The following is an 18,318-nucleotide window of genomic DNA, read 5'->3' as shown; positions in this document are numbered from 1 at the left end:
GATCTCTAAGAGCCTTTCCATTTACTGTTTTCTCTGATATGTCTATAAACATATGAACTGCCCCAGCACAGTACAATCTCATTCTTTCTGACCTTACTAATTCTGAATCTTTGATAATTCCAATGAAAGAGTCTGCATTCTTAATAAATACAAAATAAATTCAGGACTGTATCTAGCGATTGATTCCCATATGTTTACAATTGCCACTTGTGTCATATATATATTCCATAGTGTGGGTTTATTACAGATTGCCATTTTTCCTGAATATATTATTTGGTTCATTAGAATTAACCATGCCTCTTTACTTCTCTTTCTTTTAATATGAGTAATCAAGGATTGACTGAAAAAGATATCTATGCAAATAATGGCTATTCGTCTGTGCGTTTTGAATATGGACTACATAGATCTTATATGTCCATATAGAAACATGACACCAAGCAGTCATTTTCCTGGGCTTTTAATGGGTAACTTTTGCTTGAATTTGAGTATTCCACAGACAGGGCTGAAGGGAAAAAAAGAAAAAGTTAACTCATCCCTCCCCCCTGCACACATGCAAATAAAAACCTTAAAAACATAAAAGCCTCATTTTCATGTATTCATACGTTCAAAAAACTGTTGCATACATTTGGAGTCAGGGGTTAGGCAGGTCTTGGTCACACACCATGCCTCTCTTCATCCTAACCTAAAGGGGGAGCTCCAGTGGGCGTCAAGGTCATTTAAAACTACAGTTGCACCACTGTGGGTGGGAAAGTGGAGTGGCTGACAGGGTAGCGAGCCCTGAGAATCTTGGTGGGCGGAGCTATGGGATCAAAAATTGCTTTCTTCACCAGTCAACTTCCTTAAATTCCTTGCAGCTGGTCAGGTAAGCTGGGCTGAGAGTGCCTTCTGCTTTACTCTGGGCAACTGTAGAACCTGGGCTGAATCCATGTGAAGGGCTGCTTAGGACTTTAAGGTAAAGGGAGAAATAATGGGTTTTTGAGGATTTGACTTTATTCGGCTCAAGTCACCAGGATAGAAGAACAGATCGAGAGAAGGTTGCCAGATAAAATATTGTACGGGGCATATTTATACTAAAAAAAAAAAAAAGTATTCATTGTTTATCTGAAATTCAAATTTAATTGGGAGTCTTCTATTTTTATTTGATAAATCTGGCATTCCTAGATAGGATTCTAAGCAGAAGCTCTAGCCAGGAAGAAAGGGTATAAACAGCTGGTGTCCTTTTTGTCCTGGCTTCTGAATTGCTGTGGTAGGTGACCGAATGGAGTGTCCAGAAAAAGGAGGAGAGGGAACCCTAAGAGCGTTTTATATTGTTTCATAACAATGGCTAGGTAGTAAGTAGCTCTTTGAAGCTGTGTGATTTTATGTGTGTTTTGTTTCTTGAAGTAACAAATTGAATATCATTACTTTTCCTTTCTTCTTTTCTGTATTTAATGCCATTTTATGTTGATAGCCATCAGCTGCTATAAAGACAGCTTCTATGAACACTTAGCATCAGGAATGCCTTCTGACTTTTGGTAACTTGGTACCAGTGTGCTTCACTATCTTTGGGTTTTAATTTGATTCTGGTTGGTTCTTTTGTAAGCAGAGATGATGCATTCTTGATGAGCTTATTATTGACCAGACATTCAGTTAATATTTTTCTAAAGCGGTTGAAGGTATTTGATGAGAGCAGGGGTAAAAAGTGTGTATGTGGGGTGGATCGGGGCAGGAAGCAGATTTGGGGTATTGGTGAGGCACGCTTACTTTTATTGTGCACAACAACTAGAATTTTTAGTGTTATTGGCTCTTCAAAAAATGTCAGAGAAAAATTTCAAGTTCTTGTTTATTTGAAAATAAATGTTTAATGCGAATGAAGCTGAACGTGGGGTCTTGAAGTAAAGCCTGGCATATTTTTCTTGTAAGTCAGCATATGCAGTAGAGATCCACGACAAGGCCCCACCCACTTTGATTTTCCCAAAGCCTTGTAGTTCACCTTTGTCTAAGTAGCTTCAGGGAATGTGACGCAGTTTGTTCGGAGAAATTCGGGGCGGGGGTGGGGCAGTTGGAGAACGCAGTTTTTTCTGTGCTGACCCTGGAAATGCAGCGCTCCCCTTGGGCAGGCCCAGGTACTGATTAGATAGGGATCTGCTGCCGGATCCTTTATTTAGCCATTGGAGCCCTATATCCTGGGGGCTCTTGTGGCCAGAGACTCCTGGAATTAGGCTAGGGTTTGTGTCTGCGAGTCTCATGAATTCATATCATTTCTGGTTCAGTTATACTAAATTACCAGGGTTTTTCAGTCATGATGGGCACATATTACTCGGGGTTTATATTCATAGGGGGAAAAAGTTACAAATTAGCTCATTCTCTGGACCTGAATAGAATAACGGTTCAGTTGGAACAAACAACCAGGAGCAGCCTCAGTCATGTTTTGACTATTCTCTTCTTGGAGGGAGAAGAAAGAAATTACAAAAGGAAATAGCAAGAGAAGCAATAGGCTTCTAAGGCAGATGTAATGTTATGCTCTATAAACTTACTCTCACAAAGCTCACCAGACTTGTATAGAGTGGCTGCTACTGACCAGGCACAGACACATCCCTGGGGATTCAAAGATGAGGAAGATATAGTTCTATCCATATGTAGGTTCGAAGTCTAATAGGGGAGCCAGGCATGCAAACAATTTATCGATGTACACAGTGATAAGTGATATGATAAAACTGAGTACAAGGTGCAGATGGAGGCACAAAGGAGGGAGAGATACGTGGGGAGTGAGGATGGGGGTGGGGAGATGGATTCTGGAAGTCTCTACCGGCAAAGAGTCATTTGAACTGAGACTCCATATTGGGTAGTGAGAATCAGGAAACTTGGCTTTTGTGCTTATGGGCTGTTTGTGAATTAGGATGAGTGATCTCACCCCTTTGGCCTTCACGTTCTTTCTCCGTAAGATAAAGGTGCACAAGATGTTCCTTAACATCAGGTTCAGCCCTAAAATGTTTCAAGTCTGGGAATCAAATTATCTTAGTGGGCACTTTGAGGACAGCAGTGTGATTGTTGAGCCTAGTCCTCCCTTCGTCTCCTGGAGGTCACAATTTAAAAGCTCTCTTGAGGCAGATAGGCAAGAAAATTTTTATGCTCTCCTCCCAGATTCTCGCCTAGTCAGACGTGCTATCTGGTTTGCACCAAAGTCATTGCCCTGTATATGCATGTATGGGATGTGTCAAGAAAACCGAGTTCCTAAGGCATGAGGAAAGGGGACACAGTGCTGACTGCAGTGGTGGGGGGCACTTGGCTGGCCCTCTCCATGGGGGTCTTTGTTCAGCCTCATTAATTTTGCCTTCAGTATCTTCAGGAAATGGTTTATTAAAGACGTTTTCCCCAGATTTCTTGCCCGCATCTTAAATTTAAATTAAAAATGGTATGCAGGATTTTAAGGATGCTCTTTTTGTGTATATATCAATATTTATAGATGATACAATATTTGGAGGAGAAGATTTCAGATTATATCCATTTTTGGAAAGGCAGAATTCTAAGAGGAAGAAAGTGGGAAATTTTCCATTAGTATGCTGATATCTGGCTAGTACTCAATTTATGTTGATATTGACTCGCTTTTAGCTCTTTCGAGTTTTTCCTAGCTTTTAATATGTCTTTGATGTTTGCAGGAACCAGGCAACCTACTATATATGATTTATAATTCTAAAATCACTGTTACTTCCTCTTAGAAGCCATATCTATGCACGTAAGTATGTTATAGTGGGGCAGTAATATCAGGATTTTTCATTTAGCACATGATCCTTAAAATCGAATAAAATTTTTCTTTATGAAACAAATCGTCTGTTTGGTGCCTTTATTTAACATGTAAGTCTTAGTCTAACAGGTCAGTGAGATCATGTCTTTGAAAAGACATTACCTTTGAAAAGGTATTCCAGTTATAATTGTATTTGACAGAGGGTGTTTTGGTTTTTTTTTTCCCCTATAACTCCAAATGTATTTGAAGAAGCAAGGCATTCTGCAACAGCTGTTTCTGTGACTGACAAAGGGTAATTTTCAGCTTCCTAGGGTCCTTTTCTTATTCTGATGGATGGTAGAGCTTTCTCTCATGAACCTAAAAAAGTACATTTCACAGGGTTTTTCTACCACCAAGTGCATGGGAAGTCTTGTATCTGACAGACTCTGACTCTCAGAAGTCCCAAGACTTAGCTGGGATTTGAATCTCTACAATGCGACTTTTCTTTCTCAGTCAAAGGCTTTGTATTCGTTTCTGAAAAGCCTGAAGGTAGGCAAAAAGCAGTAGATTGAGTTTGGGAGTATTTATAAATGCTCCATAACTTTTTCCTTTGTCATCAACTTTTGGATGCAGACATAGTTCGGAAATGTCATTGGCCATTTTCTCCCCCTGCTGCTTTTTGGGTGTATTTTCAAAGATAGTAGATGAAAAAGGGGAGCTGGCAGATGCATAGGTGTAACAGCACTTATTTCAGCAAAGAATCACTTTCCTATGAATCACTCTGCTATTTTCTTAACTCAGTAACACAGTCAAAGGCCAGATGAGAATGACGTGTTTTTTAAGCTATAAGGAAATGGAAAAGAAGAGAAATTGACGCAAGCATACATTAGCTTGCACTCTAACTTCCTTAATTTTGTGTGCGTGTGGAAGGTGTAGGGGGAGAGAGACAGAGAGATACAGACAGATATTTACGTGTCTTGACTAGCCTTAGCTGCTGTTTTTAGAATATAGCCTGCTCTGCCAGAGGATGGCAGTGTCATAGGTTCAACATTTATAGAGTTATGACATGATCTAATACTTTGCGCTAGTACATGGTAACTCTGAATCGGTAGGTCAAGATTGGAAGGAGGGCTTGGGACACCATTGACTTGGATAGGGAAACCTGAGGAGTGATTTTTTTTCAGCCCCAAGATAGTTTATGGGCTGTTATAGACCCAGTGTTATAGGGTATCCTGTGACACACTCAGAGTGCTTAGCTGGCCCAGGGAAACCAGTGGAGCCTTTCTAGTTCATAGTCATTGGTTTTCCAAAGGACAAAAATAATAGGTGATGACCAACCCCCACTGTATCCCATCCATACATGCTTTGCCAAAGCCTCAATCCCCTACAAGGATTAAAAGCAAATGTTAACAAGTGTCACATACAAAGTTTGTTCTCCCCCAAATGCCAGTTAAAGTACTGTGGCCTGTAATTAAGTTTTGGCCTCTTGAAGAATGAATGCTATGTAGAGGAGATTTATTATCACCAAGTGTTGTGCATATAAATACATTATCCTGAGTTCTAAAGTCATTTTGAAAAAACATGAGGGGCTTGGTTTTCTTTTGAAACATTGTTTCCCACAGATAACAGATATTAAATTACTTGGTCTCCTCATCTATTGTTTGCATAGAAAAATGCAGATTTTTTTTTTTATTTTATAAGATTTCTTTAACATAAGCAGCACTCTTTGGTAAGGTGGTGTTGTGCATTTGCATTGTTATAGAATTAAATTATGGATTCTGTCATTCAAAAAAGAATATAAATCAAGTAAAATCTCATAACTAAGATGAATAAGTATTTTTAAACCTCCTGCTGCCTCATATTCCATGCTTTAGTTTTATTGTCCAATTTGATGTAATTTTTAAAGTGTAATTCCCTTTTTTTCTATTTCTGTGTACTGGTTTTGCTTTGTAAAAATGTCATTAGTTTCCCAAGAAAAAGCTTAAGAAGAAAAGTTATTTGCAAGGACAGGCATAAAGGCATGTTCAACCCTTTATCTATAGATTGGTAGGAAATTTGCCAAACACGCTGTGTTCTCTCCTCCCTTCTTCCTCTCTCTCTCTCTCTCTCTCTCTGATTGCATTCAGGGTAGATGATATAAATGTAAAAGACTCTAAAATGTAACAAATAGTGAAATCCCAATTGTTCTTTTTTCTTTCTTTTTTAAACTAATCTGTTTGGAATTCAGCTTTTTTTTTTTGCAGAGGGGTTAAAAATTGTGTTCTCTGGTCATGTATGCTAATTGTCTGAACAAGCTATCTAGGTGGCTAGCAATTCTAGAGCAATCCTGCTCAAAAGCTGCCTAATTTCTTTTCACACTGCTGCTGTGTGACTGCCCCAAAGCATAGCAACTGGAGCAACGACCCTAAATGTGAGTATGCAGCAAGATGAAAAATAGTCAAAGGAAAAGGGAGGTCAGGAGTAAGTTATTTAGATCTGGTTACGAGGCAGGATCTCCAAATGCAGCTGCAACTGGTAATAAAAAGGACCGAAATTCAGAGGAGATGTCACAGGTACAGATAGAGATTTAAGATCTGAGCAATTGCAGTGGGTACGTGAAACTTTGGAACAACTTTATTTCTCCAGGGAAAAAAGATTAAAGAAGAGAGCAGAGGATTTAGGATGAGCCTTGGGGAAATCTTTAATGTTAGGGTGTGGGAGAAGGAAGAGAAACCCCAAAGTAGAAGTATACACTAGCGTGCTTGGCTGTGGAGGTCACCAAGTGCCACTGCCTCCTTCAGGCTGTTGTTAATTCTAAGTCAGATAACCTCAGTTCTGTGGGTGGAGGGCGGAGAATCTAGGAACTAAAATCCTCGTGGCTGTCTTTGTAACCCTCAGTTATGTGGGTTGGAGCTGGTGGAGAACCTAGGGACTAAAATCCTTGTGGCTGTCTTTGATTTGGTGCAGGTTGTGGTAGGTGTAAAAAGAAGCTTACAGTTTCTCTTAGGGGTAAACTAATGGAGAAAAGACCCCCATTATTGTGATTTGAATTCAGGAGGATTAGGTTAATACCACTCTCAACTGTTAACTACCAATAAATTCTTTTTCCAGGATTTGCAGAGAAATATACAGGTACATTGAAACTAAGATATTAGTTGATTTTGTAAATGATTTTAACTTGATTGAAAGTAAAATGATCGATGGGAGAAATAATAGGACAAACTTGACAGAAAACCATAGTGTATTTTTTAATTTCTCACACTAAGTTTTATGTTATACTCAGCTTCTTGCCAGGGGAGGTAAAACAATACAGCCATCTGGTCCCAGTGATACTTAAGGACAGTTGCAATCTATCTGGAGTTACATTATTTGTAGCTTTATAAAAGTTTTGAAGGACACACCTTGACTCTCAGTGCAATTATAGGAATGCTTTAAGAACAAGATAAATAAATATGGAGAAGTGATTGTGCAAACCATTTAGGGATCATAAATAAGGAAAATGCACAGCATGTATTGAATGAAAACACTTGGTGAACTAACTCATTTTTCTCCTGGGAATTCAGGTGGCCTAGCAACTTGCACTCTTGGGTCCAAAAAAAAAAAAAAAAAAGAAAGGGTTGCTTTTTTTCCTCCCCCACCCCCCTGCCCCAATAACGTCATGTACTGTAAAGAATCTTAGCATCTGTGGGAAAAAAGAGTTGCTTGCTTAAAAAGATGATGGTGGACCTAGTAATCAAATGAGAGAATCATTAGCTGCTTTGTATAGTGCTCATGAATTAAATACAATAATAGGTCACATTATAACAATGGAATAAACAACTAGTCCAGTGACATCCTTTGCTGTCACATAATAAACACCATAATCAGCAGCCATGTCAGCATTTAGGTGACACCAAAGGCACGTTTGATTCCGTAGAACTGACATATTGTCCTGTCTTGAATGCGCTTAAACCATCAATAAAACATTCAGATAGTTGAGAATCCAAATGAAGTTTGGTCTCAATTCCAAGTGATGTAGGGCCCTTGCCTTTGGAACCTAAAGAACAACATGCCAGGTGTAGGGGTTTATTCTTTGAGTAACAGAATGTCAGTGGATTTCATGATGTTTCTCACAGTATATAAGTTTGGGGAAAAAATCTTTGGAGCCTAGATTGTCCTGAATGATTGAGTCCAAAATTTATGTTTGAGTATTTATTAAATATTTTCACTGAATTTTCTTGATTATGTAGAGATTTTCCTGTATATGTAGATCCAAATCCTGAGTCTTATTTAATTTAAACATGCATGATTTTACATCTCATGTTGAAAAATTTTTATTTGCATTTGTAATGTTATGATGATAAACTAATCCTAATATTTTATGTTTAAAATATAATGTGATACATATCAAAGCCGAGCAGAGCAGCTAAGAGAATGAGTTCTGGAATCAGATGAACTGGGTTTTAGTTCTGGTTTTGTCACTTTTTAGCTGTGCATCCGCAGGCAAGTCACTTAGCCTCTCTCAGTGTCAGTTTCCTCACCTGAAAGATGAAGATACAGGGTTGGTATGAAGATTAAATGAGTAACTCATGTAAAGTGCTTATTACAGTTCTTGGCACATACTAAGAGCTTAATAAACTCTTATTATTTTCTTAATCTTATCTGATTTTTAGAAATACTAAGTGCAAATTTGCATGGTGCTGATAACATCAAATCAAGGGTTCAGATCCTCGTACCTGCCAGCCATCAAAAAATAAAATGAATAGATACAAATTTGTCTAATTCTTTGTTATTAGGGTCGGTGTACTCGAGAAAACTGCAAGTACCTTCACCCTCCTCCACACCTAAAAACTCAGCTAGAAATTAATGGCCGCAACAATCTGATTCAACAGAAGACTGCCGCAGCCATGTTCGCCCAGCAGATGCAGCTTATGCTCCAAAATGCTCAAATGTCGTCACTCGTAAGTCACAGCTATGTCTTTGAAAATTTCCAGTGTGTGTCTTTTTTTTTTTTTTTTTTTTTTTTAAAGAATATATATCTACATTAGAATAACCTTGCAGGGCTTTTGGGAAATTAGAACAGGATTTAGGACACAAGCTAATATGTTAATTGACACTACAGAGCTGTGCATGTGAAGGGAGCAATTGGGTATGTTGGATTGAAAACCTAGTTGCATTTATGCATGAGTTTAGTTTATAGAAGAATATTAATAAAGGAACGGGGGTATATTAAGATGTGGAGGAAGTTTGATCATTGTTACATGGAAATCTTTGAATTCTGGGACATTAACTCTAACAAGTTTCCTTGTTCTTTGATGGCGGGGGGTATGTTGTTGCTTTTTAATAAACTTTTAATTTTGAAATAATTTTAGATTTACAGAAAAGTTGCACAGGTAGTAAAGAGAGTTCCTGTATTATCCCTCACCCAGTCTCCCCACTGTTAACTTGGTATATTATCATGGTAGATTTGTCAAAACCAAGAAACTGGCATTCACACATTACTATTAAAAACTCCAGACTATTCAGACTTCACCAGGTTTTCCATTAATGTATTCTCTGTACCAGCATCCAATCCAGGGTACCACAGCCCATTTATTTGAATTCTGTCTCCTCTCGCTCCTCTGGTCTGTGACTGTTTCTCAGTCTTTTTCCTATTTCCCATGGCCTTGACAATCTTGAGGAATACTGGCCAGGTATTTGATTGTAGTTTTACCTTAACCTAGCTACACCTAGCTACAGAGTTTCTCTGTGCAGAAGTTAATAAAATTCTGGTGTCATTCTAGAAAAGTGTCTAGTATTGTTGTGGATCCGTGAGTTTTAAACGACTCCTTTAAAAAGTAATTAAGCTATATCTATTGATATCATCCTATTGAGAATTCATCTCGTCCTGGTACCTTAAAATACAAAGTTGCATTTTGATCTTCCACCTCTCGGAATTGACAACCGTCCCTTTTCTGCTACAGTTCTTCAGGTCTCGCATTTAGTTCAGTAGTGTCTCATTCTAATTTCAGCTGACCTACTTCTGCTAAACCATTAACACGATAAATCTGAAAGGACTATGTTACCTTTGTTTCCCATGTCATCAGTGACTATGTAATAAACACACTAAAAGCTGAAAGATGCGTATAGTATTTAGATGCGAAAATGTGGGCGAGGACAATCTGTTCTCAGCAAAGCCTATCTCATTATAAAGTTGCTTCTCAAAATTCAAGGTGATCTGCGTTGATATGGCACGCTTTAACTAGAGCATCTTTATAGATAAATGCAAAAACAGGTGGGAGGGACATTGAAGATTCACTAAAGTTTTTAATCATGATATTACTCTTTCTACAATGTCTAGACAGATTTAAGTAAAATAAACAGATTTCATGTCCTGGGCTATTAGTTTACTAAAAATATTTGCCTTGGAACTCATTGCGGATTAATTACGTTGATAAATTAGTTGCCAGAAGGTCACCAGTGAGCTCTTCAGAGCTCCTCTTTGATCCTCAGTCATACTTTATATGGTTGAACTTGTTCACACTCTTTCCTGGGCTTTCACACACTGAAGTATCTCAGTTCCTCCTTACTTCCAAGGGAATGGGGAAGAGAAAGCCTCCTAGATACTGAGAATAGTATGAACAAAACCACAGAGAAGTGAACGTGCTTGGTGAGTCCAGAAATATGAGTAGATGGGGAATAAAGCAAGGGACGTTTAATTTTTATTCAGCTTTATTGAGGTATAATTGACAAATAAAATTGTATATATTTAAAGTGTACAACATGATGACTTGATATATAGTGTAAAATGAGACGACATGGATGAGCCTGGAAGGCATTATACTAAGTGAAATAAGCCAGACAGAGAAAGACAGATAATGTATGATCTCACTTACATGTGGAATCTTAAAAAAGTTTAACCCATCAAAGCAGAGTGTAGGAAGGTGGATCCCGGGGGTTGGGGGTGAGGGGATGGGGGGATGTTGGTCAAAGGTGACTATAGGAAGGGAGCATTTAACTCACCATTATTACTCAACCTCCCATGGGATGTCCCAATTTCAGATGAGCAAAGAATAGGAGCCAGATTTTATTTTCAAACACCTAAGCCCAGCATTTTCTCTAGAGCTGGAGCATATATCTTCTCAAAAGTCAAGGGACAGCTGCAGGGCACCCGTCAAATGCCCTGTTTCAGGGAATCAGAGAGCAAGGCATGGATAGGGTAAAGTTGGGGTAAAGAGGGAAGTCGGACTATACGCCTTCCATTCAGACTCTGCTAGAGTATCCCCATTCCAAGTCTCACCCTTTATGCATTATTGATAATGCTCGCTCATGCTGGAGAACAGGGAGTAGCTTTTTAAGAATCCAGTAAGAAATCCATTGAGTTTTCATCCTCTTGAGTTGTGCTTTCTAATTTGATTCTCCATGCTTTATATAATAGAATACATTTCCCTTTTTTTCTTCAATGAGGGTAATTTCAGATTTCAGACTGCTGAAGATGGCTGATATGACTCACAGGAGTACGATTTATTTTATAGGATATCACAAGGTACAAGGCATTACTTAGAAGACTCCAGGGAACAATTGGAAATTGCTTCCCTACCTTGTAGATTGTTTAACGATAGCTGCTGTGATGTGGTAAACTGATAAAAGATTAATTTCTGCAGTTATTGTGTGTACAAAAATCTCACCTAGAGACGGTTGATGTGCTCTTCTTCCGTGATGTAGGAAGCTGTTTTGTGAGTGACAATTGAGCTAAATTAAACAATTTTAAGTGGCATTTACCAGTCTGATTTTGAAGAAATTTCTTTTTTATGGATCCTGATATTATTACAGAAGTAATGTATGATTTTGCTTAATTTCTCTGGTACGTACTCTCTCCCAAACAACTCTCTATCCTTTTTAATCCTCCCCTCCAGAATAATCTGATTTTTGTTCTTAAAATAGTCAAGCTTTTGTTTAAAAATTTCCAGTCCTGGTGTTTATATGGTTGCATATTAAGACCCATTTGTATCACTGGCTTGAACTTCAGGTGTTTCCACAAAGCATAAGTTGATCTGTTTCTAGGATACCAGAAGAGCACATCTGCCTTTGCAAAATGGAATATGGTTTGCTTATTATAAGCCCCTAGATAAAGGGAACGTCAACCTAAATGGGATGGTATCTAGAAAACAGATTCTGTTCAGTGTGACTGAACAATGAATAAAAGCCACACCTAGTCAATTTGGGTGGAATGCTTGCTGTAGCAAGCAAGTTTGTTCACTGTATTTAACAGGTCTGAATTGACATTTGCTAGTATAAAATTCCACCTCTGAAAGCTTTTTGTTGGCCTTATTAAGGAAGGTTAGCATGTAACTCCTTAGTATTTTTCAATGCAATTTAGGAGAGATTGTTTCCGATGTTCAAAATTATGTTTAAGAACTCCCTTTAGCATAATCAGGAGGTAAACATGAGCACTGTAGAAGGATGTTAGGAAAAACAGACACACTGGATTACCCTCACACGAAGCTAAAGTTTTTAAATATTAATTTCACAATTAGGAATTTTAATTATGGGGAAGAAGGATTCTCACTATTGGATGTGATGTATATATGTGTAAAGTTAATAAAGGCTATTAAAAATATTTTTTATTTTGATATTTTGCACATCTAGACCTGTCCATCTATGGGAAATTGCTCTTTGAATGTGGTGATTCATGTAGAAGCAGATCCTGACACACAGGTGAACTTGACCCAGTTGAGTGTATTCACCTGATGATTTATGTAGAGGTTGTTGGTTCAGCACGTTTGAGGTTCCATTGGGGTGTGCCAAGTCCTCTGGCTCTGCTATATGCTTTTAATGGATTGCATTCCTGTGACAAAGTTATGGGGTTCCAAATCACAAAAGCCATAAACAAGGGTTCCACTCCGGGGTTTTCATTTATCTCAGACCGAAGCATCTGATGTATGTCTGGACCCCCTCCCCACCTTTTTATATCATTTTTGTATTTCCTAGATATATTTCTTACAAACAGGCTTACATGTTTATCTGACGTTAATATGGTAATTAATGAAATGATGTAACAGTTCAGAATCTAAAAAAATAAAAATAAAAAATAGGAAGTTCAAGTAGATAGGAGGAAGGGTGATATACTTATTAATGAGTAATATTATTTTTAGATTTCAATGTCTCTAATGTTTAAGTTTCTTTAATTAAATAAGAGCTATAAAATATTACTCTTTGAAACTTTGGACTAGAACAATTTTGAGTGACTAGAAATGAAATTGGCAAATATTTACTTTTTAACAGGTAAAGGGGCATGAAAATCAATTACAATGTATATTGAGAAGTAAAATAAAATTAAAATAAATAAATAAAAATATTTATTTACTTCTTAATTTTTGAAAATAAATAAATAATTTAGTAGTTGAAAACAAGAATAATATCCTTCCCTCACCAAGATATATTCTGCATTTTGCAAATTCATATTAGAGTTACAGTTTTTCTAGTTCACATACACTCACCTTTTTGACTCAAATATTTATTCTGTAAAGAGTAGTTATTGTCATGACTCTTTCATTAAAAATTACTGTGAAAAAGGTGAGCCAGACATTTTTTAGATTTAATGGAAAAGGAAACTATGTTCATATTGCAGATTACCAGTCTCATGGTCAGTACAGAAATTACAATATGTTTTTAACGAAAGTTCTGCAGCAGGTCTTTCAGTTTACCTACTTATGGAATAATCAATGATGACATTTAATTCTTTCGTCTCGATATGGTGACATTAAGTGTCTTGTAAAGTAATTTTTGTAAAGTAAATTTTGCAAGTCAGTAGAAGACAGGCATTATGTAATTAATAAGGTTAATATGCTCTTAATATAGTTATGACTGTCATTATCAAGTGAAGTTCTGCACTGAGGTGGACCAAAAATCATATCACAGGAGTGCCTGGAGTGCTACCATGCCGTGAGCCCAGAATTTCATCTGGATTTTACTACATTTTCTAAAAAATAGATAAGATTTTACTTTTAGATGTAGCAATTGAAGCCTAACATTATTTATTTGTTTAACAAACATTGCTTCCAGAGGTGGACTTACCTACAGGCTCAGAACCCCTCATTTATATGGTCTCCTTCCCTGAGAGGGGACCTAGCAGTGTCTTCAAAATGTGTTTGTAAAATTTGCAAAAGGTGTTTATTTGTATGTTCTTTGTTCTTAAAGCTCCTCTCCACCAACCAATGGTTTAAGCTTCAGGCCCCACAGATCCTAGATTTACTCCTGATTACAGTTACTGGTCCAAAGTAGAGTAGTAGTTATTCAGGTCCTTTCCTGAGACTATCTGTCACACAGCTTAAAGCTCTTTTTATACTGAAGCAAAATAAATCCACTTGCAGTAGGTTTGCCACCAACTCTATTAATACGTATTACGAAATCTGGTTTTTCAAAAGATAAATGAAAATGCTATACTTTTGCCGTCAAACAAAGGGCACTTGTACGTGCTGTCTTTTACAGTGCCTAGATTCTTTGATAGTAACAAATCTCAACCTTCTCCCCTTATCCTTATACATTCCCATGGGACAAATTAAACGTAATCTCCTCTCAGTCCATTTTGTGTCCTTCTCCTCTGGGGCTGGTTAGCTCAGTTGATTAGAGCCTGGTGCTAATGAGACCATGTGGGCCTGTTAGCGTCACTGGTCATGGTCACAGTCTAAGCTCCAGCCAGGTACCTCACAATTGCTTGCTGTTGATGGCAAGTGAGATGAAGGCTGGGAGTTTGGGAGACTCTGTGAAAATCTTTTTTGCCTGAGGGAGGATAAACAAAACAACAACAACAAACAAAGCCAGTGCTTGACAATCTCATCATAAAGGATGACTTAAAAAAAAAAAAAACCAAAACCATCCCCTTGTGCAGGTGGATATAGTTCAGTGGTGTGTCACTGAGTTTCACCACCTGATAATCTTAAAGTGATCCCCCAAACATTCCTAATTTGCTTTAATAGCCTTTAGGGATCTCTTATATATTAATTGAAACCCTTCCTTATGTAGTCTACCTCTTGAACCATTCTGTGGATATTAGTGACATTAAAAATGCACTACTCCCCTGGAACCACACATTTTGTAATAAGTTACATATTTTGACCTTATAGAATATCACTAAGCTTTTTATTCAGAACCCTTCGCTGAGTACCTTCTGGTACTAAAATGTAGCCACTCCAATTAAAAAATGCATATGGGCTATATACATATGGGCTATATGTATATGTATGTATGTATAAAATACCCTGTGCTTTTCATACTGTTTGGTCTAGCATTTCACATCTTTATCAAAAGACAGTTTGGAGTGGATTTTTCTATTTGATAAACCAAAAATTAATCAATGGTTTAGGAATCCCTTTTTATTCAAGTCAGTAAATAATTATTGAGCATATATTCTGTGCCAGGCATTTAAATGGGTTACAGATGGATAAAAAGATGAACCAGAAACAGGGTCTACCCTTTTGCAATTTATGATCTAACAATAGTAAGATGTTAAATGAATATTTTTCTGATCCGCTTAATTCTTTATTTGTACCTGATCCTCATATTTTTATAGCTTTGGGCTTTTCTTTTTTCCTCCATAGTATTATCTATTAGCCATATAAGGTTTTGTTTTGATTTGTGTTGTCGTTTTGGTGGTGGTGGTGGTTGTTTGTCAAACCCTTGATAATTTTAACTCTTAGCACCATTTATCCTGGACTTTCATTAACATATTTATAAATAGTCTCCAGGTTTTCTGTGGGTTTCTTGCTTTACTCAGCTCTTCCCATTCTCCCCCCACTCCAAAACCCACGTTTTGTTTTATACTCCTTGTTAAAACTGGGTCATCACCTGATTTTTATAAAGCTACTTTATTGAGGTATGATTTACACACAAAAAGCTGTATATTTTCAATGTACACCATCACCACAATCCATGCCAGAAACTTGATTTTTTTTTCCCATAGTTTTCCTTTCCTACTGCAATACTAAAGTTACTTGAATTCCCATTATTATTACGTGGTGGTCACCAACAAATGATTTTCAAGTCAGTTCCTCTTCACTTCTCAGGAACCGTCAAAATTGCCTTGCTTATGAGTTCTCAAGCCTGCCTGTCTAAGGAAGAAGTCACTTGCTCTCTTCATAGATCCTTCCCACTAATAATCATCTGGTGTTACGCTGATCTCTGTTTAGGTCCTCCATTATACTTCCTGCCTACTGTCGCAGCTCCTGCCACCAAATATGGGTAGATCTGAACCATGATTTGTGCTCTCTTCTTTACTATTCTTTATACCTTTTATGCCCACAACAATCTATTGATCTTTCTCCTACCTGCCTACCCCCAATGCTTCCTCTTACTTGGAGTCTTCTGTGATTAATACAATCAGAAAAACCAGGTCTAGATGAGGACAGTTATTCACTTTTGACCCTTGAACTCTTTTTTTCTTAATTCTCTCTAGAGCCACAGTGATTTATTCATTAGCAAGTATGGTTCGTACATAAACACCACTATCAGCTTGCGTCTGTTTATAAAGTTAACTTGCAATTATTGAGGGACCAATTAACTCATCTGGAAGTTACAAGGGTCTCCTGCAGCCTGCTCTTTGGCCACTTTGGTCCCCGCTGTAACATCACTCAAAGAGTGTGGAAATGACCACACAGAAACTGAAACAAAGATTATTCAGTTGTGCTCAGTGTGAACAGTTAGTAAGGTCTGACAGAAACTAAAATTATGCACCTCAGTGCACTCTGGGATTATCTAAGGATAGAAATAAGCATGATGACAAAAAAAGAGGCTTCCTTTTGTACCATATAAATGCTTGCAAATGAGCAGTAAAGTGAAGGTATTATGAATGCTAGTAAAATTTAAGAGTGCTATTTTTCTGGTATTAAAATTGAGTCTACACATTGTTACTAAATGTTTATACTTCTATAAAAGAAAACATTTAGTCATCCTTCTCTAGACAGGAGCTCAGAGATAGAAGGCCCTGATGATTTTGTTGACTTTGGGCCAAGATTTAGCTTAAGTGACTTAACGTATTTTGCATTCATTCAACAATAATTATGACAGACCTTGGATATTATTGAGGTAACTACAAATAGATCTAGGCTGTTGGGGAGGCACAATGATTGATTTAGAATAACATTTTATTTTCATTTCTTTATACTTGCTTGAGGAATGACCTGTTTTCAAAGTAATGTCAGTTGTTCCTAAAATGTGTGTGAAGTAGACATTTATTTGAAGCATAGTTTTTCATTGAATTGCATTATTATTCAAATCTACTTCAGAATTCTTTAAAACCAATATGTGGTAGCTTCTAAAATTTTACCTTTATGGCGGCTGGCCAGTTAGCTCACTTGGTTAGAGCACAGTGTTATAACAGTGTTATAACACCAAGGTCAAGGGTTCAGATCCTTATGCAGGCCAGCCACCAAAGAAAAAAAAATTACCTTTATAGGATTCCAACTATCTCCCCATTCTTAGTCACTGAGTAGTGATTGTTTCATAAACAAATAATTAAGAACCCTAGTTTTCGTAACTATTTGAAAGAAATTATTAGTGACTACCTTAGTGTTGGGTTATAAAGCCAAACCTTTTCAATTTATGGAAGGAATCTTGCCACAAATATTAAATGCATGTCAAAGATTTATATACAATTAGTGCTTTATTCCAGAAATTGATGGAGTAAAATTTTATTTTTTGGAATCTTCTAGAATCGTGATCATCAAATTTTTCTGTAAATGACTAGATAGTAAATATTTTAGGCTGTGTGGGACAAGAGGGAAAGTCGAGAATATTATATGGGTACTTACATAACAACAGAAAAAAAATCCACAGTTTTTTGTAATATCGGTCTACTAATGGGCACAGTGAAATTTGTGGATGGATGGTGAAATAAGAATTTCATGATTTGTGTGTGTTACTAAATGTTATTTTTCTTTTAATTTTTTTCAACGATCTAAAACTGTAAAAACCATCCTTAAGTCACTAGCCACACAAAAAACGGGTGGGCCGAATTTGACCTAGGGGCCCTAATTTGCAGATCCTTACTCTGGAACATAGGTTCTTAACTAGTAAATAGTCTAATTCCACACCAGAGATGTCATGGGGCCCTGAACTTCCTGAGATCACACGCAATGTTTTGTGCATATGTGGATTTTTCTATGTACAGGGTCTGAAGCTTTTATCTGACTCTCAGAGAAGTCCCAGACTCTGAAAATGATTAGGAGCCACAGTTCTTCAGACATTTAATTAATTTTTAGGAGACATTTCTTGAATTCCTGATAGTTCCTAGGCACTATACAATTAAATGTTTCCTAATAAGCTAATACTGCTAGAAACACAGAGTAAATAACTGTCAGGTGATCTTATTTATAAAGTCCATTGTCTCCACCATTCTTGTTGCATTTACAAGACTGAGAAAGATGAAAATCCATAACTCCGGGTCTGAGAGGAAAAAGCCTTCTATTTTCAAGTAGTAGTAAATAATTTAGGTTCTTAAATTTCTGGAAGCAAAGGCTGTTGTCACTGACTTTGCCTGGTCTGGGCACTGCTGGGGACAGTCCATTTTAGGCTATAAAGAGAAATCAGATTCAACGTATTAAGAACCTTTTTCTTTAAAATAAAGATTAACTCACAGCTAGGTTTATATTAGCTCAGCTGCCATCAAGGGCTACGATATA

At 37.2% G+C, this 18,318-nt stretch overlaps 1 protein-coding gene across 2 annotated transcripts in view; it reads left to right on the top strand.

Annotated features, from left to right (window-relative positions):
* The window catches only part of MBNL3 (muscleblind like splicing regulator 3), a 65,371-nt gene that overhangs the window by 34,253 nt on the left and 12,800 nt on the right, over nucleotides 1-18,318 (top strand). For both annotated transcript variants that reach the window (XM_063084421.1, XM_063084420.1), the window contains exon 2: nucleotides 8,458-8,622. In XM_063084421.1, the coding sequence (XP_062940491.1) occupies nucleotides 8,458-8,622 (165 nt within the window). The remainder of the gene's footprint in view (nucleotides 1-8,457; nucleotides 8,623-18,318) is intronic.

Source organism: Cynocephalus volans, chromosome X, assembly GCF_027409185.1.
Source record: "Cynocephalus volans isolate mCynVol1 chromosome X, mCynVol1.pri, whole genome shotgun sequence".
NCBI classification, from domain to species: domain Eukaryota; kingdom Metazoa; phylum Chordata; class Mammalia; order Dermoptera; family Cynocephalidae; genus Cynocephalus; species Cynocephalus volans.
This window is presented reverse-complemented; position numbering and strand designations above follow the sequence as displayed.